General features: G+C 45.3%; 2 protein-coding genes across 2 annotated transcripts in view; both read right to left on the bottom strand.

The window, feature by feature from the left end:
- Window positions 1-5,533: 5,533 nt before the first annotated feature.
- On the bottom strand, window positions 5,534-15,374 carry LOC131101774 (uncharacterized). Its single transcript, XM_058047122.1, has 11 exons — window positions 15,223-15,374; window positions 13,743-14,359; window positions 13,491-13,650; window positions 11,075-11,181; window positions 10,804-10,946; window positions 10,588-10,733; window positions 9,194-9,287; window positions 8,978-9,123; window positions 7,481-7,715; window positions 6,320-6,642; window positions 5,534-6,068 (listed from the first exon to the last, which is right to left on the bottom strand). The coding sequence occupies exons 1-11, from the start codon at window positions 15,242-15,244 to the stop codon at window positions 5,644-5,646; spliced, it is 2,418 nt and encodes an 805-aa protein (XP_057903105.1). The 5' UTR covers window positions 15,245-15,374; the 3' UTR covers window positions 5,534-5,643.
- A 2,659-nt stretch (window positions 15,375-18,033) lies between these two features.
- Window positions 18,034-27,817, bottom strand: part of LOC131101932 (syndecan-3-like) — a 46,866-nt gene continuing 37,082 nt past the window's right edge. Inside the window, exons 3-5 of the mRNA XM_058047345.1 lie at window positions 24,619-25,472; window positions 21,155-21,356; window positions 18,034-20,057 (exon numbers count right to left, since the gene is read on the bottom strand). Of these exons, the coding sequence (XP_057903328.1) occupies window positions 19,891-20,057; window positions 21,155-21,356; window positions 24,619-25,472 (1,223 nt within the window). The 3' untranslated portion in view covers window positions 18,034-19,890. The remainder of the gene's footprint in view (window positions 20,058-21,154; window positions 21,357-24,618; window positions 25,473-27,817) is intronic.

The following is a 27,817-nucleotide window of genomic DNA, read 5'->3' as shown; positions in this document are numbered from 1 at the left end:
GTCCACCCTGGACTGGTGGCCAGCCAATCACAGGGCACATATAGACAAACAACCATTCACACTCACATTCATACCTATGGACAATTTGGAGTGGCTAATTAACCTAGCATGTTTTTGGAATGTGGGAGGAAAACCGGAGTACCCGGAGAAAACCCACGCATACCCGAGTGGAGACTTCAACCCAGGTCTTCCCGATCTTCTGGCATTTAAACATTTAATAGAACCTAAAATAGTAATAGAACGTATTAAAAAGGAGCGAGTAATGAGTAGATATTTTTGTTAATGAGATTGAAGTTTGGCTGCACGGTGATTGAGTGGTTAGCGTGCAGACCTCACAGCTAGGAGACCGGGGTTCAATTCCACCCTCGGCCATCTCTGTGTGGAGTTTGCATGTTCTCCCCGTGCATGCGTGGGTTTTTCTCCAGCCTATTTCACTACAATGACAAAAAAATAAACAAAAAAGTGACAAAAAAAAATTAAATTATATTAGGAAAGCAGGAAGTGAACAAATGTAACAGTTACTGATTGTAAAAGTAGCAGATGGAGGGGTAGGATTTAATAAGCTTTGCTTCTTCCTACTCCTTTTGGACATGTGGAACTGGGAACTGATTATGGGATGCACTCAATTGTAATCTGATGCATGTTCAAATGAAATGAAACCATTACCATTACCAATTAACATAGCATGTTTTTATAATGTGGGAGGAAACCGGGGTAAAAAAAAAAAAAAAAAACTTATACTATATTAAGAAAGCAGGAAGTGAACAAATGTAACAGTTAGTGATTGTAAAAGTAGCAGATGGAGGGGTAGGATTTAATAAGCTTTGCTTCTTCCTACTCCTTTTGGACATGTGGAACTGGGAACTGATTATGGGATGCACTCAATTGTAATCTGATGCATGTTCAAATGAAATTAAACCATTACCATTACCAATTAACATAGCATGTTTTTATAATGTGGGAGGAAACCGGGGTAAAAATAAAAAAACAAACAAACAAAAAAAAAACTTATACTATATTAAGAAAGCAGGAAGTGAACAAATGTAACAGTTAGTGATTGTAAAAGTACCAGATGGAGGGGTAGGATTTAATAAGCTTTGCTTCTTCCTACTCATTTGGACATGTGGAACTGGGAACTGATTATGGGATGCACTCAATTGGAATCTGATGCATGTTCAAATGAAATTAAACCATTACCATTTTTTAGTATTTTGAAGCTCTATTTAGAACCTCCTCAAGATCCAACCGTGAAAAATGTAAATTCTAGTCTTAACATTTTGATGTGAAGTGTAACGTAATGGACGTCCTCAACATTTTATCACCATTAGCCAAATAATGACCCAATGTTTTCTATCAATCCTGCTCAAATGTTACGCATATGTGCCAGTCACTTCAAAGTGTGTAGCAAATTTTGTGGCGATTCAATAATAATAATAAAACACACCAAAGTGACCCACAGTGGCTGTTTTGGGGAGCTGTGTGAGAAATTCCAAGTCAAGCCAACTTATGGAGGTTAACAACAGCACCACCGTGTGGTGTAGTTGTCATCAAAGTAATAGCACGGGCAACACCCTTTTGTGTGCAACACTTCAGGAGTAAAAGAGTGTGTTTTCTTTCGACGGTACAGGTGTACCCAATAAAGTGAATTCCTCTCACACTTTTAACGTCACCTGGCAAAAACACTTTGTGGAAATATATAAAAAAAAAGAAGCTCAAATCTCACGAAATGTAGCGTTCTGGTCAGGTGGCAGGTTGGCAGTCATCAGTGGGGGGGGGTGTGGGGGGGGTCCCCTGAAGGCGTAAACACGGCAAAAACACTTTCATCAATACACATCTAACATGTCTCAATAGGGGTTACACACACATGAAACAGAGATCCCTCTTTTTACCTAAAAACATCCACCCCACCCAAGCATGCCCCCAACCCCCCCCACACACCCCTTCCTCACACACACACACAGCCCCAACAAGCCGCAATTGAGAATGCAAGACCGGGAGGTGGGGGCCTCTACAGTATAAGTGGACTGACTGATTTCCTACTCAAGTGAACATACAGTAAAAGCAACATTTGTGTGTGTGTGTGTGTGTGTGTGTGTGTGTGTTACCGACAGGCCCGACATGAAACATCCACGGAGGTGTTATTCCTGGAAAAGGTGTCATCTCAGCGACGACCCTGTTTGGCTCAGAAGGGAGACACAACATATGTTTGCACACGTACGTACGGCACATAAACACACACATAAAAGTTGTGTTATGTAACCTAAACAGTGCACACACACACACACACACACACACACACACGTGCAAAAGGATGAGCATTTCCATCAAACAACACATACACAAGCACGTGGAAGGCGCCCCGACGCAGGAAAAACACCTACACATTCATGTAGTAAAAGTGGGGCGGAAAAGGAAGAAAAACTTTTAATCACCGGCTGATTTCCCTCGGGAATAGCGACGGAATTATTCTTAGAGACACTCGCCAATTTGGCATTTTTTGTCCCTTTGAATAAATCTGCTTACTCTTCAATGAGACCGATGTGTGACCATTTCTTCATTGGAAAAAAAAAAAAAAAAAGGAGAATAGAATAATACTCTTCCCTAGCCAATTATTTAGCAAAATTGTCTGCCATGCCAGCATAAATTGCTATCTTTTGCTACTAAAATACATACTTTTAATTCCACTGTCGTTACAAGCTAAAAGTGAGTCCATTATTATTTTTTTTAACACCCAAGAAAATCTACTTTGTAGTGTATTTTTTTGTAGAAAATCCTACTGAAATGCTGGAGGATATACATTCTTTAAAGCAACCCCGCATACATATGGAGATGTTTTTTATATTTAAAAAACAGCTTAGATTTGTGTTATCGTTGACAATGTGTATTATTATGAATGATTTTTTTAAATTATACTTTTACAAATGCAATCATCCCTCATTTATGGCCTTTAATTGGTTCCAGATTCAACTGTGATAAGTCAAGTCACTATTAATAAACTGAACATTTTCATAGTTAGAGCATGGAAAACCCATCCAGGACTTTCCAAATGTAATCTAACACTATTAGAGCCCTGTAGACATGAAGTAACACCCCTATAGTCATGTTTACACTCCTGTTATTCTTTGTTTACACCATTGCTCAAACTAATGCGGAACTAATTACTGTATTCTAAACTTAAGAAGGGGTTTACAACTAAGTGGGGAAGGAGGAAGCCAAAAAGTTTGAGTCAATTATGCAACTTAGTTATGTCACCCCCCCCCCTTCCCAAAGCCAACACCACAGATGGATTACAGTCCTGTGGGAAACACTGATATGTCACCTAATAGAGTGCAGACCCCAGTGAAAAATAAATAAAATAACTATTTAAATGGGGCGGCACGGTGGTCTAGGGGTTAGCGCGCAGACCTCACAGCTAGGAGACCAGGGTTCAATCCCACCCTCGGGCATCTCTGTGTGGAGTTTGCATGTTTGCATGGGTACTCCGGTTTCTTCCCACATTCCAAAAACATGCTAGGTTAATTGGCGACTCCAAATTGTCCATAGGTATGAATGTGAGTGTGAATGGTTGTTTGTCTATATGTCTATATATATAGATATATGTCTATATGTGCCCTGTGATTGGCTGGCGACCAGTCCAGGGTGTCCCTGCCTCTCGCCCGAAGACAGCTGGGATAGGCTCCAGCAACCCTTGTGAGGAAAAGCGGTAGAAAATGAATGAATGAATGAACTAAATGTTGGCAGGCAGCTGCACAGTGGACAAGTGGTTAGCATGTGGTTACATGTCAAGACTGTCTGGAAGATCTGGGTTCGAATCGCTGTTATTGACAGGTGGGTTTTCAGTGGGAACTCCGGATTTCCCCCACATTCCAAAGACATGCATGTTAGGTTAATTGGTGACCCCGTTACCGCATAGTCGGCTGGGATAGGCTCCAGCATACAAAAAATGGATTTTGGCAGGCGATTATTATTATAATAGAGTGCACCATTTGTGATTCTGGAGTTTTAGCTTGTGACTAAATGTAAAAAAAAAATACTTTTGTCTAATCTAATCCTGCAACAACAATCTGGGCAACCTGACATGTTTGATGAGTAAAAGTAAAAAGCACGTCAACACCACTGGATTATATCGCCTCCTTCATAATCTAAATACAAAGATGTGGTTGAATTGTTGCTTAACCGAAAAAAACCAACAAATATGGAGAGTTTCCTGTAAGCAACCCCCCTTGGCCGCCCAGTGTCGCCACGTTCAGCATCCAGAGAACATCAAACATAATAATAGTGTACTGCCAGACGCGTAGTACATGCAAACAAGCCTGAAAAACCAACTCACACGGCATGCATGAAGACCACATGCTGAATGTTTTTTTTATCCCGTTATATAGTCTTCTCTTTGTATTTCTTTTCCATAAAAGCGCATCTGTGTTTTTTTTCCATTTGCAGCATACCGACTCCCACCACAAGTCTATTTGTCAGATATTTCTGGAAAACAAGACCCTCAGCTTTGTTCCACATTGGACATTATTACCTCCGATGGCGTGTATCAACAACACTGGCCTCTACAGTGCCAACGAGCTCCATCATTCCAGGTACTGTACATGTGTGTGTGTGTGTGTGTGTGTGTGTAGCGATGCTGCTTTAGGAAAAGCCTGTTTGACCACAACCATAAATATTGAAACAAGTTTCCCTTTCTTCAAATCTCAGAGTCAATATTGACATAGCGGGATCAGGCAGGCAGGACTGAAGCATCCCATGCACGCCACACACACACACACACACACACATGCATACATTCTATACACTCTCTGTTCACACCAGAGGAAGTCTCAGGACACTTAATTGCAGACTGCTCAGTGTCCAACCCAGCACACACATGGCGAGCAGCACATATGCACATTGACTTGACGATAAGTCTGTTAAGTCAAATCCGAGACTGGGCATGGTGTGAATAGCGCTCTCACACTCGTGTAAAAAAAAAAAAAAATAAATAAAAAAAAGAAAGAGAAGAAAAAAAAATGAAGTCGTGGAGTGTTTCTCCCGTGCTCCTCCTGCCAACAGCAACAGCCCGGCGAGCCAGTGAGCAGGAAGAAGGGAGCTTCATTAAAAGTGCAGCAAAGTTACATAACTGACAGTTCTCCACACATACACACGGTACCCGACAAACTCCATCATCCTACCCATCCATCCATCCATCCGTCTTCCCCTCCCATGGCAACATCATCTCACCTTCTCATCAAACATTATAATAACTTCAACAACAACAAAAAAATGTTTCCATTATAAAGTGAGCAAGAAAAAAAAAAAACGGGAACGCTTCAGTTCCCGAGCTCGGGGAACATGCCTGCAGGCTGAGCTCCAAACATTAGTATGCCACACACCTTATCAACTTTCACCACCGCTCATGTCAAACTGTCACTGAGCAAAGGAATAGCGCCCTCTAGCAGCTACAAGACAATATGTCACCATCCACACCCATCCAGACTACTGGGAACCAGCCCAAAACCTCCTAAATCCACCTGGTGGATTTAAACACAGGTAGGAAGAGAACAAAACGCATTTATTGCTGCCTTTCTGGATGTGGCCAAACCAAAAACACTCATATTATATAATATCTACTATTATAGGACGCCACACAGACACACACGGTCAAAAGTGTATAGGAGAGAAGTCACAGTGGAAGTGGCTGTGAACCTCCCGTGGGCTGTCATACTCCATTTTTTCACCAGAGGGCACCAGAGGGCTGCCGGGACTGGCGTGTGAGGGGGGCAGCATGGGCGCCACCTTCGTCGCCCCGCTGTCCACCCGGAGGCGGGAAGGCTGGAGGGTGGACACGGGCGGGAGGACGGTCGTGGTGCCTCCCACGTGGGTCAGCGCCTGCGAGGGCAAAGGGTCTGCACGTTGGAAGCACAGGGGCAGAAGGTTGGCAGAAGAAGACGGCGCTTGGAAGTCCCGGCCTGCGGCGGCGGCGAAGCCGGTCGAGGAGTAGGTCGCAGGACGCTGGAGGCACTGGTGCGCCGCGGGCTGGCCGTACACGTTAGCCCACGGGTAGGACTTGTAGGCCGCCATGCCACCTGGATGCAAATGTGCATATCAGACCATGTGACCAAATGAGTCACATGATAGCAAAGGAACATTCAAATTCACATTGAAATGAAATCTGCTGCACGTTGACTTATCTAAAGTACATCCAGTATTATTATACTGTAATAAAGTTACATGTACTCAGGCAAAACTGAAAATACCACTAAACATCGAGGGAACCCTCAACCGTGCTGGATCTTGCCTCAGTGTTGTAGTCGGGGGGGCCACAGTGACTACTCACCGTGCTGGCCGGCGGCCTGAAGCAGAATCTGTCCCCCACTTTGGGAGTGCACATAGGCTTGCCCCCCGGTAGCGTATGCAACCCCGCCTGTCGAGCTCCCTGCGGGGCCGAAAGCAAAGTAGGAAGTGGAGATGGAATCGGGAGGATTGGGGGTGAGGTAAGGGGAGGGGGTGAGGAAGGCGATGCCGGGTAAAGACGTCTGGGCTTGGTGCTGCTGCGGAGCCTGGCTGGGGGGGTAGGTGGTCTGGAGCTGGAAGGACAGAGAGTTGTTCTGCTGGCTCGGCAGGAGGAAGTCCAGCTTGTCCCCAAAGTCAAACCGAGAACTGAAGACAACACAGATGAACGACATGATTGATGGGAACACATACACATTATTTTGCAGTCCTGTTATTTTTATTTCAATAAATAAAATACAAATGTTATAGATTTTTTAAAAATTGTGTTGAAATACTTTGTTGTATTTACTATTATATTCATATTAATCTAATTTACTTTGTATTTATTATACATATATACTGCAGTGTTTGGTGGCCCGCCACAAATTAATTTGCACTGTCACAAAGACATTTGATCTGATGTACTCCTTCCTGATCCTATCCATCCTGGTCACTCCCAATGAGAACCTCAGCATCCTCATCTCCGCTACCGCCACTTCTGATTCCTGTCTTTTTCTCATTGGCACTGTCTCTAGACTAAACAATAATAAATATGATATATAAATATGATAAATAAAATCATAATATTACAAAACAAAAAAAATATTTTAAAGCTGAAATATTTGGAAGAGCACACACTTGAGCGCGTCTTGTTTGCAACAGAAATATTTTTTTTTTAAGTTTTTTTACTCACTTTTTGCAAATGTGTTGTGGTCAATTATGCAAATTCAAGCATTCCATCTTTACGATTCCACCTCCCCACCCCCTGTAACCCACCATCACCACGAATAGATCACAGTCCTGTGGGAAACACTGGACTAGGAGGAACACCTGTGGGTATGATGCTGTGCTATCATGTCAATGTATATTTCAACTGCTAAAACATTGTGTGCTAAATCACATTAAACGGAGCAGGTGTACCTAATGAAGCGGCCATCTTAATAATGACATGAGCATATTAGCATGTGACATAGTTGTCTAATGCGGTGCTCTGCATTGCGCCGACCTGCCGTCCGTCTGCACAGGGTGGCAGTCGCGGTGGGCCAAGGAGGTTCCACCCTTCACGACATCCACAAAGAGAGGTGGGGTGGGTGCCGGCGTGTTGAGGATGGAGCCGTAGGTGGCGGCGGCGGCGACGGCGAGGAGGGGGAGGCTGGCTCTCCTCAGTGGGGGAGGGCTGTACATGGGGCGGGGGTGGAACTCAGGCTGGTGATGGCCCCCGTCTCTGGCTCTGGGCTGACCTTGGAGATAAAAAGGCAAAGATTAAACATGGAGATTGAAGACATGCGCCCCCCCCCCCCCCCCTACACAGCCTGCACCACTATCATGACGCCACGTGCACCAAGATGGGCTTCGTCACTAAACACAGAAACTAATTAGACCTTTTTTTGCGCTTTATGGGAAAATTGCTATCTGATACTGCATTGGAGCTTAAGTATATTTTATAAAAACAGACACTAAGTACACACAATTTGACATCTGGGAAATATAGGAAACTACTACTCCAAAAGTAATAGCAGTATAATAATAATAATAATAATACATTTTATTTGTATAGCGCTTTTCAAGATACTCAAAGACACTTTACAAAAGAATGAAGTTGAATAGAGCAAGTAAACAGAATAAAAGACACACCAAAATACAACATTCATTGGTTAGTACACAGTTAAAAAAAGCGGGGCGGGGCACAGCAGTCGGATACAGAAGGTTAGACATTAAAAACAGATTTAAAGAGGTGGGTTTTGAGTTGTTTTTTGAAGGTGGGAAGGTCAGGGCAAACACGGAGTGAGTGGGGGCAGCGATGGAGAAGGCTCTGTCTCCCCAGGTTCGGAGCTTGGTCTTACAGGGGAGTGCCAGGAGGTTTGAGTCTGAGGAGCGAAGGGGACGCGGGGGATTATGTGGATGGAGGAGGTCTGTGAGATATGGGGGGGTCAGATCGTGGAGGGCTTTGTAGGTGATGAGAGGAATTTTGCAGTGAATGCGTTGGGGGACGGGAAGCCAGTGGAGGTTTTGGAGGACAGGGGTAATGTGTTCACGGGAGCGGGTGGAGGTGAGGAGGCGGGCAGTGGAGTTCTGAATATATTGTAGTTTGTTGAGGGTTTTGGATGGTGTACCGTAGAGAATACTGTTGCAGTAGTCCATTCTGGAGGTGATGAATGCATGGATCAGGGATTCAGCGGCAGAGAATGGAAGTGATGGACGGAGTCGGGCTATGTTCTTAAGATGAAAGAATGCAGTCCGGGTTAACTGTTTGATGTGGGGTTCAAATGAAAGGGTGGGGTCTAGGAGGATACCAAGGTTGCGGATGAGCGGGGATGGAGTGAGGGTGGCGCTGTCAAATTGAAGATGGAAATTATGGGTGGGCGCTGTGGTATGTCAAAATATTATTAGAATCAAACACTATAATATACTGCCACTTGTAGGGCACATGTAATTAGTAATTAGTGCACATGTCCACTAAATAGTCCAAACTCTAAGTCCAAACAGAAGGTCAGAACAGAACCTGGGCTGCTGATGGTGGCCAGCAGGGTGCTGTATGAGGGCACGGTGTGCGTGGACAGGGTGGGGAAGGCCGGCGCTGCAGGCTCGGCCGGCGGCCTCTTGGCACCAAAGTGAGTGGAGAAGGCGGGCTCTACCTTGCTGGAAAGCCTGTCGTCAGAGATGAAATCCTGTTGATTCCGTGCTCCGTCAGGAGAACAACAATCCGGAATGGACTCACCCGTTGGCTGCCATGTTAGGCAACACGGGCTGCATGTGAGGGCGGGCGGGGAACTCAGGCTGGTGATGGCCCCCGTCTCTGGCTCTGGGCTGACCTTGGAGATAAAAAGGCAGAGATTAAACATGGAGATTGAAGACATGCGCCCCCCCCCCTACACAGCCTGCACCACTATCATGACGCCACGTGCACCAAGATGGGCTTCGTCACTAAACACAGAAACTAATTAGACCTTTTTTTGCGCTTTATGGGAAAATTGCTATCTGATACTGCATTGGAGCTTAAGTATATTTTATAAAAACAGACAAGATATGACACTAAGTACACACAATTTGACATCTGGGAAATATAGGAAACTACTACTCCAAAAGTAATAGCAGTATGTCAAAATATTATTAGAATCAAACACTATAATATACTGCCACTTGTAGGGCACATGTAATTAGTAATCAGTGCACATGTCCACTAAATAGTCCAAACTCTAAGTCAGGGGTGGGCAAATTACGGCCCGGGGGCCACATCCGGCCCGCCAAGTGTTTGAATATGGCCCGCCTGTTCTTTCCAAAGTATTTCATTTAAAGTCAACATACAACCTGGCATCATGGCTTGATCAATTTCGTTATTTGATGTGGTCTGTTGTTTACAAATGCTCCTGAAAAAATGGACACAAGCACATAATAATAATAATAATAATAATAATAAACCAGTCCAGGGTGTACCCCGCCTCTCGCCCGAAGACAGCTGGGATAGGCTCCAGCACCCCTGTGACCCTTGTGAGGATAAGCGGTAGAAAATGAATGAATGCATATTAGTACATGTTTGTATATTTCTCAGTTATATCTTTTCAATCGACTCTAAATTGTCCATAGGTATGAATGTGAGTGTGAATGGTTGTTTGTCTATATGTGCCCTGTGATTGGCTGGCCACCAGTCCAGGGTGTACCCCGCCTCTCGCCCGAAGACAGCTGGGATAGGCTCCAGCACCCCCGCGACCCTCGTTAGGAAAAAGCGGTAGAAAATGAATGAATGAATATCTTTTCAATGTTAGGTTGCTGTGTGATGAGTTTAGTGTTATTTGTAAGATGACAACGTGAGTCAGAGTGTTATATATAATGACCTAGATAGGTAGAAAATGAATGAATGAATAATAATAATAATAATTTTAATTTATAACGCACTTTACATCAAATAAATTATCTAAAAGTGCACATATAGCAGATTGCATGACACTTTTACGGGTAAATTATGTGTAAAAATATACGTGTACAAATGGACTGTTACGTGTAAAATACTATATAGTCCGGCCCCCCCATCAATTTTGTTAAATCAATGCGGCCCGCGAGTCAAAAAGTTTGCCCACCCCTGCTCTAAGTCCAAACAGAAGGCCAGAACAGAACCTGGGCTGCTGATGGTGGCCAGCAGGGTGCTGTATGAGGGCACGGTGTGCGTGGACAGGGTGGGGAAGGCCGGCGCTGCAGGCTCCGCCGGCGGCCTCTTGGCACCAAAGTGAGTGGAGAAGGCGGGCTCTACCTTGCTGGAAAGCCTGTCGTCAGAAATGAAATCCTGTTGATTCCGTGCTCCGTCAGGAGAACAACAATCCGGAATGGACTCACCCGTTGGCTGCCATGTTAGGCAACATGGGCTGCATGTGAGGGCGGGCGGGGCTCCACCCAACCCTGCTCTGCTGTGGCTCGACTTTGCCCGCCACCAAGCGCTCCACTTTCCTCCACTTGGCCCTGCGGTTCTGAAACCAGACCTGCAGCACACACGGTAGCGCATCACGACTGAGAGGTTAACGGCACGGATGAGAGCTTCAAGGAAGGAAATGATGGCCCGTGACGACGCATACGGGAGAGGTGAAATGAGGAGGAGAGGCGGTCTCACCATAATCCTCTGAGGCGTGACGCCGACTGACGCAGCGATGACTTTCCTCTTCTCCGCGTCGGGATAGTGGTCCTCCTGGAACAAGGCCTCCAAGTGCTCCAGCTGGTCTGCAGACACACCATGGACTTCACTTTGAAGCTTTTTATTGAAAAACCAAGCAGTACATATTTCACTTCTTTGATATTTGGTTTGGTGGAGGAGTGGTTAGTGCGCAGGCCTCACAGCTAGGAGTTCAATTCCACCCTCGGCCATGAAGTATGAATGCGAGTGTGAATGGTTGTTTGTCTATATGTGCCCTGTGATTGGCTGGCCACCAGTCCAGGGTGGACCCCGCCTCTCGTCCGAAGACAGCTGGGATAGGCTCCAGCAGCCCCCACGACACTCGTGAGTAAAAGTGGTAGAAAATGAATGAATAATATTTGGTTTGGTGGAGGAGTGGTTGGTGCGCAGGCCTCACAGCTAGGAGTTCAATTCCACCCTCGGCCATATATGAATGTGAGTGTGAATGGTTGTTTGTCTATATGTGCCCTGTGATTGGCTGGCCACCAGTCCAGGGTGGACCCCGCCTCTCGCCCGAAGACAGCTGGGATAGGCTCCAGCATCCCCCGCGACTCTTGTGGGGACAAGCGGTAGAAAATGAATGAATGAATGAATAATATTTGGTTTGGTGGAGGAGTGGTTAGTGCGCAGGCCTCACAGCTAGGAGTTCAATTCCACCCTCGCCCATAGGTATGAATGTGAGTGTGAATGGTTGTTTGTCTATTCGTATGTGACCTGTGATTGGCTGGCCACCAGTCCAGGGTGTACCCCGCCTCTCGCCTGAATACAGCTGGGATAGGCTCCAGCAGCCCCCACGACACTCGTGAGGAAAAGCGACAGAAAATGAATGAATGAATGAATGAATAATATTTGGTTTGGTGGAGGAGTGGTTAGTGCGCAGGCCTCACAACTAGGAGTTCAATTCCACCCTCGGCCATAGGTATGAATGTGAGTGTGAATGGTTGTTTGTCTATTCGTATGTGACCTGTGATTGGCTGGCCACCAGTCCAGGGTGGACCCCGCCTCTCGCCTGAAGACAGCTGGGATAGGCTCCAGCATCCCCCGCGACTCTTGTGGGGAAAAGCGGTAGAAAATGAATGAATGAATGAATAATATTTGGTTTGGTGGAGGAGTGGTTAGTGCGCAGGCCTCACAGCTAGGAGTTCAATTCCACCCTTGGCCATAGGCATGAATGTGAGTGTGAATGGTTGTTTGTCTATTCGTATGTGACCTGTGATTGGCTGGCCACCAGTCCAGGGTGTACCCCGCCTCTCGCCCGAAGACAGCTGGGATAGGCTCCAGCACCCCCCGTGACCCTCGTGAGGATAAGCGGTAGAAAATGAATGAATAATATTTGGTTTGGTGGAGGAGTGGTTAGTGCGCAGGCCTCACAGCTAGGAGTTCAATTCCACCCTCGGCCATGAAGTATGAATGTGAGTGTGAATGGTTGTTTGTCTATTCGTATGTGACCTGTGATTGGCTGGCCACCAGTCCAGGGTGTACCCCGCCTCTCGCCTGAAGACAGCTGGGATAGGCTCCAGCAGCCCCCACGACACTCGTGAGGAAAAGTGGTAGAAAATGAATGAATGAATGAATAATATTTGGTTTGGTGGAGGAGTGGTTAGTGCGCAGGCCTCACAGCTAGGAGTTCAATTCCACCCTCGGCCATAGGTATGAATGTGAGTGTGAATGGTTGTTTGTCTATTCGTATGTGACCTGTGATTGGCTGGCCACCAGTCCAGGGTGTACCCCGCCTCTCGTCCGAAGACAGCTGGGATAGGCTCCAGCACCCCCCGTGACCCTCGTGAGGATAAGCGGTAGAAAATGAATGAATAATATTTGGTTTGGTGGAGGAGTGGTTAGTGCGCAGGCCTCACAGCTAGGAGTTCAATTCCACCCTCGGCCATGAAGTATGAATGTGAGTGTGAATGGTTGTTTGTCTATTCGTATGTGACCTGTGATTGGCTGGCCACCAGTCCAGGGTGGACCCCGCCTCTTGCCCGAAGACAGCTGGGATAGGCTCCAGCACCCGTCGTGCGGTAGAAAGCGGTAGAAAATGAATGAATGAATAATATTTGGTAGTTGTGGAATATACCAAACTATGTCTCATGGGTATGATCATTTATTTAAAATTGTAGATCATCGTTAATGACGCATGAACTGAAGTTCCGTTTAACGGCGGCAATTTTTCGGCCCCCACCGTAGTTTGATTGGCGCACGGTAACTCTGTAGCCACAAGCTGGATCAAATATTGATGGGAAATAGAGAAAGAAAAGAGTATTTAGATCGGTAAAGTTAGCTCTTGTAGCAAGTTGCGGAACCTACACCGCAATGGCAAAAGAACACTATTCTGATGGAAACACGTCACATGACTCACCGGTGTTGTAGAGTGTCCGTGTCTTCTTCTTGGGCGCCGGTGGCAGGAGGCCGGTGTCCACGCTCTCCAGTCCGGCCATCACAGGGAAGCTGAGGACGCGGCCTCGACCCCGGGCGCTGTAGCGGATGGAGCGGCGGGTGGTGACCTGGGTGATCTCCATCTGGTGCCATCACGTATAAACATCGATTAAATGTTAAATTCTGCTCCTGGTACTAATTCTAGCACTGTGATAAAGACAGATAATAAAGTCACCTCCAGTGGTTCCAGGCCCGGCTGAGACACAGTGTGTGTTAAGAAGGGACTGGGGGGCCTCTTGGTCCCGTGTTGAGAGGGCGGTGCGGGTTGTATGGGGACAGGGTTCTGTGAAGAGTACAGCATTGGGACCTGAGGGGGGCAGTACAGACCCGAGCCGCCGCAGCCCAGGTAGAGGGGCTCGGCGAGGTCACAGGTGCTCATGAGTCTAGCGGGTGGCTCCATCAGAGCCGAGCTCTCCTCCGAGCTCATCCTCATCAATTTCTGTTTTTTCTCCTCCTCATCTTCTTCAGTGGCGTCCTTACGGAGATTCCTGTTCCTCATTCGCTCACTTGGCTTCTTTCCTCGGTTCCTTCTGCTCTTCTTCGGCTCGGTTTTCTCCTCAGGGCTCCCTTCTTCTTGACCTTCTGGTTTACTGCACACCGGCACTGTTTTGTCAGCCATCTTGGCATCCTCCACCTGACTACCTTTAGGCCTCTCATCATCCTGCGGTGCTTTTTGCTCCTCGTCTTCCTTCTCTCTATGCGCCACATCCTCTTCTCCTTTCTCACTCCTCCTCTCCTGTGTGTCTTCCGTTTCCAGGTCCTCCAGCTCCTCACAAAGTAGGCTCGGACAGCCTGGAAAAACAAACAAAGCGGGAAAATTCTCCGGCTTGGTCTTGTCACAATGCTCATGTTATTGTACTCACTCACTCCCAGTGCAACAAAAAATTACATTTGCCACTTATAGTATACACAGACTATGCAGGTATCAAAATACCTAAGTATGAAAACACTCACACATGAAAACAATACGATTTTATACTCATTTATAACCCATAGGGTATGCTGGGTAGCGTCCCATAGGTGAAGCATGTATGTGGGCTTCCCTGTAGACCTCATCCTTAGCACTACTAGTATTATGCCGTACTTTAAGTCATTTCATGAGCTTTCTGGTTGAATTACTTCTTTCATGTCTGACTTGGTGACGCTATGGCACAATTATGAGTACTCATATGCTTTTTGTCAACACTTTAAGGAATTTTACAACCTCTCTACTTAGCTATTTAATGTCCCACTGACGATAATAATAATAATGTTCCATGTATTTATCGACTTTTTGCACAAACACTGAATAAAGTGAAGGGTCTTCAGTCGAGACAAACATGATAAAGAATAGCTAAAACTGAACTAATTACAGCAAGGTGACTTTAATGAACTAATTAGTGTCCCAGGTGTGCTGCTTGTTAATTAGCTAGCTGCGGCTAAAGCTAGCCAACATGTCCCCCAAACACAAGGTCAGCGGAGTTAATAAGAGTTTTTGGCTTCTTAAAAGGTCTCATTGGGGTTGTTCAGCCGCCAGGCCTCCACAGGGAAAGGATTATAAACTTTGAAAAAGTGGTTTCAGAGTGTAAAGAAAATGACGTACAGGGAGGCAGGAAGTTAGCTAGCCAATGGGCGTAAGACGCTGATGAACAACAATTAACTCCAAGGAGCCTTACCGAAATCGTGTTGTTCGTCCATGAGGTCGCCAATAAATCAATAAATGTACGAGCAAAGCCTCGCTTGTCCATCCAGCGAGGCTTTGCTCGTCAAAGCAGGAGATGGTAATGATTGATTGATTGATGAGTTCGGCCTGCTGCGTCGGAGACAGAGGCAGCCAATCAGGGAGCAGAACAAGCCCAAGTCATTAATCGCAATGCTGCCAAATTTGGTCATTGTGTTTTTTTCTTGTATTCTACCGGAAACTGTATTGATTAAACGTGTGACACATTGTATCTTAAAAGTAATACAAAAGCACACAATATCACGCCAGACCGTGTAGAATGTGAACCTAATGCAAAAAAATATTAAATGTGTCATTTTACTTTGTCTTGATTTCAACATTGATGTTAATTGTTACACAAACAGTATCTGGAATGTTAAAACAATGCAGAAAAGTGCAATGTAATGCGTCATTTTGCATTGGTTTGATTGCTACATTACCGCTAATTGTTACACAAACACGATAATGAGCCTATAAAACACATTTCATGTCACACTGATTTCTTAATGAGGTGTTAGGGTGCAGCAGGTCCACTCTCGGCCACCAGATGGCGCACTCAGGGAGCTGAACGGGGGCTTACACACAACACAACACCCCCCGCCCCCCGGCTTCCTGTTTGTGCTTGGCATCGGCGCACCTTTTGGCCTCCGTGACTGAGTTCCTTCTTCGTCGAGAAGAAGCTGTCTTTCCCACACCCACGCTGACACTTTATCTAATCATTTTCCTAAATACATTTTAATGTGATGACTCAAGAACGTGTTGCTGCGTCTCACTGGCGGCGCCCACCATTTTTGACAAGTGGAAACATGCTGCAAAGAAAGGAAGCCGCCAGAAGGGCCGGATGTAAAGCCCAAATTAACAGTATTCTGTCACGTGACGGCATTTATGCTGCTATAAATGCTTGTTATCTTGTAAACATGGCTGGAAATGAACTCGGATTGGTAATATTGACAAAAAAAAAAGCCATTAGACTTTTTTTCCCAGAAGCTACTCGGGTCCCATTATGATGTAAAATCAACAGGGTTCTTGCTTCAGCATCAAAATAATAATTACTTTCTTTTGTTGCATGTTTTGCCAGTCAAAAATGAAGTCCAGCCAAAATTTATGATGAATATGTTTCTCATATTACGACTAAAGAATAAAATATCTAAAAGGATATTTTGCCTCATCATATTGAGAGTTTATTCTTGTAAAATTACAGCTGTTTTTTTTTCAATTTTTGATATTTTTTTTGGTTGTTTTGATGACGATTTCAAAATTTTTTCTTGTAAATTTTCTTCTCATTATACAGCATTTTACAACTTTTACATAATGTAATAAATACAAGCTAATTTTCTAAAAATATTTAGAATTAAAAAATAACATTTTTCATAACTTTCATTCAACCCCGCCTCTCGCCTGAAGAAAGCTGGGATAGGCTCCAGCACCCTTTGCGACCCTCGTGAGGAAAAGTGGTAGAAAATGAATGAATGAAAGGAATTATCGATGATTTCAACTTTTTTCTTGTAAATTTTCTTCTCATTATATGACATTTTACAACTTTTATATAACTTTTTCAACAAGCTAATTTTCTAAGAAATATTTAGAATTAAAAAATAACATTTTTCATAACTTTCATTCAACCCCGCCTCTTGCTTGAAGACAGCTGGGATAGGCTCCAGCACCCCCTGCGACCCTTGTGAGGATAAACGGAAGAAAATGAATGAATAACATTCATTTTTTGCCGCTTATCCTCATGACGGTTCCTGGTGTGCTGGAGCCTATCCCAGCTATCTTCAGGCAAGAGGCGGGGTACACCCTGGGACTGGTGGCCAGCCAATCACAGGACACATAATAATAATAATAATACATTTTATTTAAAAGCGCCTTTCAGGACACCCAAGGTCGCTGTACAGGAGATAAAAAACAAAAAACATATACTAGACAAACAACCATTCACACTCACATTCATACCTATGGACAATTTGGAGTGGCTAATTAACCTAGCATGTATTTGGAATGTGGGAGGAAACCGGAGTACCCGGAGAAAACCCACGCATGCACGGGGAGAACATGCAAACTCCACACAGAGATAGCCGAGGGTGGAATCGAACTCGGGTGTGGCCTGCGCGCTAACCACTCGTCGACTGTGCTGCCCCTTTCATAACTTATGTCAACTTTATTCTACTAAAATGAAGTTTTTCTTTGTATTAGAGGGTATTTTTCTGTCTTAACACATTTTCTCATTTTTTTCCAATCATACAATATCATTTATAATATTGCAAATATATAAAGTGTTATATTCAATTAAGATAAGTTGAAAATAAAAAAAAATTTGCGGCACGGTGGTCGAGTGGTTAGCACACAGACCTCACAGCTAGGAGACCAGAGTTCAATTCCACCCTCGGCCATCTCTGTGTGGAGTTTGCGTGGATTTTCTCCGGGTACTCCGGTTTCCTCCCACATTCCAAAAACATGCTAGGTTAATTAGCCACTCCAAATTGTCCATAGGTATGAATGTGAGTGTGAATGGTTGTTTGTCTATATGTGCCCTGTGATTGGCTGGCGACCAGTCTAGGGTGTACCCCGCCTTACGCCCGAAGACAGCTGGGATAGGCTCCAGCCCCCCCCCCCCGTGACCCTTGTGAGGAAAAAGCGGTAGAAAATGAATGAATGAATAAAAAACGCGCCGTAAATGCCTCCAGTGCCGCACATTGGAAACCCTTCCCAAACGTACTTTTAAAAAGCGGTCGGGACGTAAAATAAGAACAGGCGGAAATCAGGATGAGCCAATCAGGTCTTTTTATTTGGAACAGAGCGGCAGATTAGTGACAGGGCGGTGACGTGGAGGATCCGCCTCCTCTCACTCACGCAGCCAATGACAGAAAACTCAGCCTTTAAAAAAATGCAAATGTATAAAAAACAGGAATGAGAACAGCAAACATACAAGTGGTGTCGTCCACACTCTCACACACACACACACACACACACACTTTTCCAGTCTTTTTTTTTTTTTTTTGGCTTACATTTACACTCCAGACAGTCACTTTAGAAAAAAGACAACATGTGTTAACCTCATTCCTGCCTGTGCGGAAGCGGCGTGTCCGTTTGGAAAGACAAATGTCGGCATGTCTATGTGTGTGTGTGTGTGTGTGTGTGTGTGTGTGAGAGAGACATTCAACTCTGAGTGTAACAGATTAGCCAGCTAGCTTTAGCTGTGCGAGAGTACAATCGAGGAGACGTCGCTCCCCGACACCTCAGGAGCTGCGTCGGATGCTCGACTGGCATTCAGAGTCGTGTGGACGTGGACTAGCGCACACTAAACACACACACACACACACATGTGGAAGAGGTGCGTTACCTGTCTGTGGAAGAGCGTGCTGGAGGAGGTAAACACACACTCCACCACCGCGCACACACTATAATACACACCCAGACTAGTATAGTTTTGAGTCCCATGCATGTTTTTGTAGTTCTACAGTACCGAGTATAAGAAGAGACGCTACTAGCCCAGTCGCACTGGTGTGGTTATTATTATTATTATTATTATAATTTTTTTTTTTTAAATACATACAAGCCCCGCCCCCGACGTTACTTAAAAGAAAAAATGTGAGGTCTTTGAAGTCCGTCCTCATGACGTCTCACGTTTGACAAAAGTCATGCAAAACATGAGCGTGGGACCAAAACCCATAATTAATAAGCTGATCCATGACAGTATTGCTGTGTCGTGTGTGTGTGTGTTTATGTGTGTGTTTTTGTGTGTGTTTGTGTGAGACGAGAGCACAGCCCCTCTATAAAGTGATGACAGATAAATTGAAAAAAAAAAAAAAAAAAAAGTCATGCGGATGATTAGTGATGGTAAGAAAAGAATACGCAGATATTTACATATAAAGTTTTTTTTTGAACAGCTAAATACACATCCTCTTGTTTATTTAAGTATTATAATTATTATTATTATTATTATTAGGCTCCAAAACATTGATATATTATGGATTATTAGCGTCCCCCGCTTCTCATTGTACAGCAGACAGGCAAGACCAGGCTTGCTCTGTTGCCACGGCGACCGTCTCCCGCTTGGCCGAGCACAGAGCGAGAGGTCACAGCCACCTGTGTGTGTTTGTGTGTGTTTGTGTGTGTGTGTGTTTTTACGCAGAAGGACGGAAAGGCACCTTTCCTCTGAACTTTGACCTCCAGCTCTGTGCATGTTTGTGAAGGGGGGGCGGGGGGCACGGTTAAAGCTGCCCCTCCCTCACCTCTCCTCTTAATTTTGGCTCCATAAAAACAAAAAGGGGACTTTTTTTTTTTTTTTTGTTCAAATGTGTGTTTTGATGTTTTTTTTCTTAGAAAATAATCATATCACATACAGAACAAGAGAATATTCATAACAACATTTACTTCCAAAAAAATGTGTATGTGTTGTTTTTTTTTTTTTTGGAGAGAATATTTCGTTTTTCTTGTATTTTTTTTTTGTCCCTTTTTTCCACTTTTATGAAAAGAAGTCCGCAGAAAGGCGCTCCGGAGGAGAGAGAGGGGAGGGTGACGGAGGTGTTTAAGGTGGGGTTGGGTGGTGGGGGTCGTGGGAGCGATGCCGAGGAAAAGGAAGAGGCAGCCGTGTGGCGGAGTATCTTCCCGGCTGGTCCGGCGGTTACGCGTAAAACTCCTCCTGCTTGTCGGGCTTCTGGTAGGTGACGGTGGCCTGCTTGGGTTCCTCCAGCGTGTAGCTGCCCTCGTCCTTCTTCTTCATCCGGTACACCAGCAGCATCACCAGGAAGGCGGCGAAGAGGGCGCCCACCACGCCGCCCACGATGACCGCTGATGGAACACAAGAAGAAAACACAGCGGATATTTTATTTTTTTTGCGCTCGTCTGGACGTGTCATGTGACCTCACACACACACACACAGAACTAAGGAGGTGCATGTGGGACTCGAACGTGTGCTTATCTAATAGCAAGAGAAAGTACACGAAACTAAAAAGAAGGGAGCCTTTGTCCGCTCGCTCAGCGTGTGGGAGGTGTTTGTTCCATCATGGCGTCCACCAGCCGGGCGTTCCGCAAACTTTTGAGCCTTTTTATGACTTCTCGCCACACTTCTTACACTTCCATAAAACTCACGTTGGTTTAGAACAGTGCTCCTCAAATAGTGGGGCGGGCCCCCGGTCGGGGGGGCGCCTGAGAGGCCATCATTCAAAAATCAATGAATCATATCATAATGCTACATTATGCTACTGTTTGTAACGCTAACGGCGTTAGCATAATTTTGGTTATTATGCCCCCAATGTGACAATAACAATAGAAACCAGTGAACCCAGTGAACCCAGTAACCAACCACGTGACTACCACACGCTGACACATGAGGAGAAAACTCCTAACACACAATCTAGTCAGGTCTAGTCCAGGTGTCTCTAATCTACTGCAGTCTAGTCTAAAGTCTGCTGCCTCCTGCTCTTTACCAATGACCAGGAAATCAGCAAAAACCAAGGCCAGCAGTCCACCAATCAGAACGGCTGGAGGAGAGACAAAGAGGTCAGACCGGTTCCTCTTTTTGGGATGCGAGGGAGGAATGGGAGGCGGTTGGGGGGGGGGGCAAAGATGGGACTCAGGAACCCTAGAAGAGCTTGAAACTTCTACAAAGCTACTTTTCCATTTGGGAACGATCTGCTTGGAATGTGGGCTCAACTATAAGCATTGCATGTGGCTCCGCCCCTTTGGTACCAGCCGACTTTTTTACCCTAAGATAGCTACACTGATCCCTCCTGCTACATGTTCTTATTCTCAAACCGACCAGGTACAAATGCTACTTGTACAAATGTATGGGAAACAGCGCTAATGAAAGTCGGTTCCGTACTGGTTTAGAGGACAGGGGGGGGGGGACTCAGGAGGAAGGTCATTAGAAGGTCAAACAGACTAACCTATCAAGACTTCTTTCCTCTCCAGGATGTTCTTCTGCGGCAGCTGGGCGGCCGAGCTTCCTCCGTCCACCGTGTTGCCCGTCAGATCCGGGTCCTCCGGCGCCAGGCCTCGGCCCAGGTCGTTGCGCTGGTCTTCGCGGATCTCAAAGTCCCCGCTCGGCCCCACGGCGGCCAGCTCGTTGTTGCCTTCCTCGGCGCGGGACTGAGAAGGGAAAGAGGAAGTTTACGTTACGCCACCGAGGAACAAGCGGCGTCTTTGTGCAACATAATGCTGAGTCATCAAAGTCAGCGCCACTCCGTGGAAAAGCCGAGCTCAGGTTTCGCTTCTGGTACCGTATATGACAAAAGTCCCTGTTCGGTTTTTTGATTGGCAAAATAAGTCTTTGTTCTATTAATGGAACATTCTTGTGGTGACAACAAACACGTCTCATCCCGCGCCAAGCCATTAAAGAAATCAATCAGGGTTTGATTCCAGTGCGTGCGTGCGTCTAGTTAGCGCTCACAGCAGCATCCATTGTGCAACAAAGCGCTAACAACTCCACCGCACGGATGAAAGTCACTTTTTAAACGCTACCGGAGACCCTCAGAAGAGCACGACGCCAAAACAAAAAGGTGCCACTGTGCACTTTTGGGCCACGGCGAGTGTGCACAGCTGCTTTGGGTAATGACAGAGACGACTCCGTCACATCAAACTATATATTTGAGGTCTGCCGGGACCGGCCCAGGCCCAGAAAAAACCCAGACTTGCTTGGCTGCTTGCAGGGAAAATATGCTTATGTATCCACTTTCACAGGGTTAGCCTGCTGACATATTTATTACCATGGAGGCAATCCAGATTCGGTCGTTTTTTAAAATTTTTATTATTGCTAAAACAGGAGGGTTTTAGCAAGCCACACCTCCTTTGCTGTCAATCACCTTATTAGTCTCATTGATAAAGAACTGCAGGTTAGCAGCAAGAGTGGAGACCTCAACCCGGATGGCTGTCTACACTGTTCCAAAATGCGATCTGGATATGATCCGGATTGGCTCGACTTCTGCCGCTTCATACATTTTTGGTTAAAAAATGAAATAAAAAATCGAATTTAACAAACGTATGATTTGCAAATGGGGCGGCACGGTGGTCTAGGGGTTAGCGCGCAGACCTCACAGCTAGGAGACCAGAGTTCAATCCCACCCTCGGGCATCTCTGTGTGGAGTTTGCATGTTCTCCCCGTGCATGCGTGGGTTTTCTCCGGGTACTCCGGTTTCCTCCCACATTCCAAAAACATGCTAGGTTAATTAGCCACTCCAAATTGTCCATAGGTATGAATGTGAGTGTGAATGGTTGTTTGTCTATATGTGCCCTGTGATTGGCTGGCGACCAGTCCAGGGTGTACCCCGCCTTACGCCCGAAGACGGCTGGGATAGGCTCCAGCACCCACCGCGACCCTCGTGAGGAAAAGCGGTAGAAAATGAATGAATGAATGAATGATTTGCAAATGTTTTTAGAACTCAAAAAGTATTTTTTTTAATGTAATCAAATCTTCATTCTAAAAAAAAAAACTACCGATTGTTCTTTAAAAAAGTCCTAAAATATTATATATTAGATGATTATTTTTTATTTATTATTGTAATTGTTAATCCTCAAAATAAAATGTAAAATTGTAACGATATAAAGTAGCTTCCTTAAGGAAAGTTGCGCAATAAGCTGCAGTAACATCAGACAACATCCTTGGGGGAGGTAATTACCAAACCACCAGACTGATGTCAAGTTGCGGCCTGAAATGAACATTCCGTTGTGGAGGAATGACTTTATTTGAGGCCTCGTCTGGGACTTTGCTCCAAGTTGTGTTTAGTGGCAACATGTTGTGGCTCCTGAGAATGTTGGACAACAACGTGTCATGAGAAGGCAACAAAAGGTATGAGAACTTAGGAGTATGCATAAGTATGCATAAAACACATGGCCGTGTAGGAGTACGCATCAGAGTGTATGAGTACGCATGAGAATGTGTGACTACCCATGATAACGTACGAGTATGCATGAGAATGTATGACTACGCATGATAACGTACAAGTACACATGAGAATGTATGACTACGCATGTAGCGGTTGCATACGCCTGTATGGGTGCGCATGAGAACACAAGAATATACGAGTATGCCAGAACATTTAACACTAGTACACATGAGAACTTATGAGTATGCATGAGAACATGTGTAAGCATTAGAATGCATGAGTAAGCCAGAGAATATATGTGTATGAATCAGAATGCCTGAGAATGTATGATAACATGTATGCAACATATAAGTATGAGAATGTATGAGTGAGCATGAGAACAAATGGTTCAGCACGAGAGCGCATGAGTATGCATGATAATGTATAATTAGGCATGAGAACATATGAGTTAGCATGAGAACATATAAGATAGTGTATGATTACGCATGAGACCGCATGAGACCCCATGAGACCGCATGATCATGTATGATTAGGCATGAGAACATTTGAGTACGCATGAGACCGCATGAGAACATATAAGACTGCAAGATAGTGTATGATTACGCATGAGACCGCATGAGACCGCATGAGTATGCATGATAATGTATGATCAGGCATGAGAACATTTGATGTACGCATGAGTATGCATGATAATGTATGATTACACATGAGAACATATGAGTAAGCATGAGTATGCATGATAATGTATAATTAGGCATGAGAACATTTGAGTACGCATGAGTATGCATGATAATGTATAATTAGGCATGAGAACATATGAGTTAGCATGAGACCGCATGAGAACATATAAGACTGCAAGATAGTGTATGATTACGCATGAGACCGCATGAGACCACATGAGTATGCATGATAATGTATGATCAGGCATGAGAACATTTGAGTACGCATGAGACCGCATGAGTATGCATGATAATGTATGATCAGGCATGAGAACATTTGAGTACGCATGAGACCGCATGAGTATGCATGATAATGTATAATTAGGCATGAGAACATATGAGTTAGCATGAGACCGCATGAGAACATATATAAGACTGCAAGATAGTGTATGATTACGCATGAGACCGCATGAGTATGCATGATCATGTATGATCATGTATGAGAACATTTGAGTACACATGAGACCACATGAGAACATATGAGACTGCAAGATAGTGTATGATTACGCATGAGACCGCATGAGTATGCACGATCATGTATGATTATGTATGATTAGGCATGAGAACATTTGAGTATGCATGAGACCGCAAGAGTATGCATGATAATGTATGATTACGCATGAGAACATACGAGTAAGCATGAGATCGCATGAGTATGTATGATCATGTATGATCATATATGATCATGTATGATTAGGCATACGATCATATAAGCATGAGTCCGCATGATAGTGTATGATTCCGCCTGAGACCACATGAGTATGCATGATAAGGTACGAGTACACATGAGAATGATGTCTGTGCGTTCACCTGTGTCGTCGTCGTCGTCTGCGGTGGGCGGGTGCTTTTCTGCGGCGGTGGCCTGCGAGTGGTCGTCACAGGAACGCGGGGCCTGAAGGGGAACCTGGTCTTGGTGGTGGTGCTGGTGGTGGCGAGGGTGGTGGTGGTGGGCGGGGCGGTCGTGGGCTCCGGCGTGGGCTCGGCGGTAGTGATGGGCGTGTCCTCCTCTGTGGTGGCTTCCACATCGGGGTAACGGGACGTGGGTTCAGGCGACAGGTAGACATCCTCTTCTTCTTCTTGGGTGGAGCTCGGGTCATCCGTGCCGGCAGAGGGCGCCGCGCTCTCCTCCGGGAATGTCGTCACAGCAGGAAGTGCGGGTGAGGATCTCGGCGCGGCGGTGGTTTGGGCGGTGGCGGCGGCCCGTATCCGCTCCAGCTCTCGCTCTCGTTCCCGCTCTCGTTGCCTCTCGCGCTCACGTTCTCGTTCCCGCTCCCGCTCTCTCTCACGCTCCCTCTCGCGTTCCCGCTCCATCTCCCGGACCCGCTCCCTCTCGCGTTCCCGCTCCCGTTCCCGCTCCAGCTGCTTCTCCCGCTCTTTCTCCAGCTCCAGCTCCTTCTCCCAGAAGGCACCACTCTCGCCGTCCGTCTCGGTAAGCAGGAGCGCGGTGGTAGCGGCGGAGGTGGCGGCGGCGGCAGACGTGGCGGGGGTTGCAACGGTGGTGATGAGGGCGGCGGACGTGGGGTCCGGGTCGGGGTCGGGGCTCGGCTCGGCCGCGGGTGCGGCAGAGGGGGCGGGGCTGGTGGCCTGCGTGGTGGACAGTGGGACGGGCTCCTCCGTGGTGAAGGACACGCCCCCTGCCGTGGGCCTCATGCTGATCTCAGGAACTGCGGAGAAGATTTGAAAGGAAAAGCTCAACAGGTGAAGCTTCATTTTCTCCTTCCATCACGCCACCTTTCATGCTACGCGCTTGAAAGACGAGCAAATTGAACGCGGGATCGCCGCGGCGTGAAGGAGCGGGAGAGGATATTACAATATGGACGCCAACAATGGAGCCCGCTGAAAACCAGACGCCGCCTTCGCACAGATCCGTATCGCCGTATGAGGCCAAACAATTTTCCACACGGCTGTTTTGGACTGCACGGCGGCGCTTCGGCTGCTCGCTGTAATTATCTTCACCGTGGGGGGGGGGGGGGGGGGGGGTTGGATGGGGGGGGGTTGTCATGTGTGTTTCTATTTCTAATTCTTAGCAAAGTTGGGAAAAAAGTGGAATGAAAATTTGTGGATTATTCCTGGTTTTTTGAAGTGTATTCCGATTCTTGTATAACCGGCCTGAATGTTTGGGAATGCTAAAAATATCAAACGGCATCGGAAAGGTATTTGGACTGCATCCGGAATATTCTTAGAGTATTCCAACAGCATTCCAAATATTCATTCATTCATTTTCTATCGCCTATCCCAGCTGTCTTGGGGCGAGAGGCGGGGTACAATCACCAGCCAATCACAGGGCACATATAGACAAACAACCATTCACACTCACATTCATACCTATGGAAAATTTGGAGTGGCTAATTAACCTAGCATGTTTTTGGAATGTGGGAGGAAACCGGAGTACCCGGAGAAAACCCATGCATGCACGGGGAGAACATGCAAACTCCACAAAGAAGTAGCTGAGGGTGGAATCGAACTCGGGTCTCCTAGCTGTGAGGTCTGCGCGCTAACCACTCGACCGCCGTGCCGCCTATCATTCCAAATATTCTGATATTATATATATATTATTAAAAATTCCGTCGAAGGTGGAATCCAGTGTTGTCATGACTGGAGTGCAATACTTGGCCGCAACCAGAGGAGGTGCTGTTGAGTTAATTTGTGATGTTGGCTATGCATTATTGGTCCCACTCATCTTGACACGCCCACATATATATTATATTATATTATATTATATTATATTATATTATATTATATTATATTATATTATATTATATTATATTATATTATATTATATTATATTATATTATATTATATTATTATATTATGGAATCCAGTGTTGTCATGACTGGAATGCAATACTTGGCCGCAACCAGAGAAGGTGCTGTTGAGTTAATTTGTGATGTTGGCTATACATTATTGGTCCCAATCATCTTGACACGCCCACATATATATTATATTATATTATATTATATTATATTATATTATATTATATTATATTATATTATATTATATTATATTATATTATATTATATTATATTATATTATATTATATTATATTATATTATATATTATATTATATATTATATTATGGAATCCAGTGTTGTCATGACTGGAGTGCAATACTTAGCCGCAACCAGAGGAGGTGCTGTTGAGTTAATTTGTGATGTTGGCTATACATTATTGGTCCCACTCATCTTGACACACCCACATATATATTATATTATAATATATTATTATATATTATTATATATATATATATATATATATATATATATATATATATATATATATATATATATATATATATATATATATATATATATATATATATATATATATAATAAAACAAATGCAGCCAGCTGCTGCTGAAACGTCCCTATGACGTGTTGCCTTTGTCACATGATTTCATATGCCAAGGAAAAAAGGAGCCAGGGTAAGCCCACCAGTCCCCGTCGGCGTGGACGGTGCAGAGGTCATGAAACCAAACCCGCCCACTGAAACGTCACCATTGACGCCCAATTGGCCCATTCTCACCACATCATACCGCCAAGGAAAAAAGGAGCCAAATTTATTACGACTTTTTCATTCCGGCATGTTGTTCAGTGTGGTGGGGGCTTTAACCAAGATGGCGACAGCACGACGAGAACATCAGGCCCAATTACGTCCATGTGATCTGGGCTAAGCGGCTAATTGCTAGGCACGCCACACAAACGCTAGCTAGGTAGGAGCGCCCTGCGTGCGTGTGATGCTCTAATCTGTGTGGACTCTAATCTGATTACAGTAAATAAGATCTTTGAGGAGGGGGTCGGGCTCCTTGTTTGCGAGGGCGTGTTTTTGTGTTTGCGGGTGTTTTCCATAAATCTTCATGGCAACCTGATTGATGCGACGAGTAGCGTGTTTACACTGAGTGTGTGTGTGTGTGTGTGTGTGTGAAGAGTGCTTGGCAATGGAGTGGGGGCTGAGGTCTTTGGGGTCAACAGATTGAAAGCCAGCAGCTGTTGGCTTTTTAAGAAACGCACAC

Source organism: Doryrhamphus excisus, chromosome 14, assembly GCF_030265055.1.
Source record: "Doryrhamphus excisus isolate RoL2022-K1 chromosome 14, RoL_Dexc_1.0, whole genome shotgun sequence".
NCBI classification, from domain to species: domain Eukaryota; kingdom Metazoa; phylum Chordata; class Actinopteri; order Syngnathiformes; family Syngnathidae; genus Doryrhamphus; species Doryrhamphus excisus.
This window is presented reverse-complemented; position numbering and strand designations above follow the sequence as displayed.

Coding starts and splice junctions, on each gene's coding strand:
- LOC131101774 (XM_058047122.1), bottom strand. CDS start 15,244: ATGGACGAACAACACGATTTCG. Junction 10,734..10,803: donor CCTAACATGGCAGCCAACGG/GTGAGTCCATTC, acceptor TTCTGACGACAG/GCTTTCCAGCAAGGTAGAGC. Junction 9,124..9,193: donor CCTAACATGGCAGCCAACGG/GTGAGTCCATTC, acceptor CTCTGACGACAG/GCTTTCCAGCAAGGTAGAGC.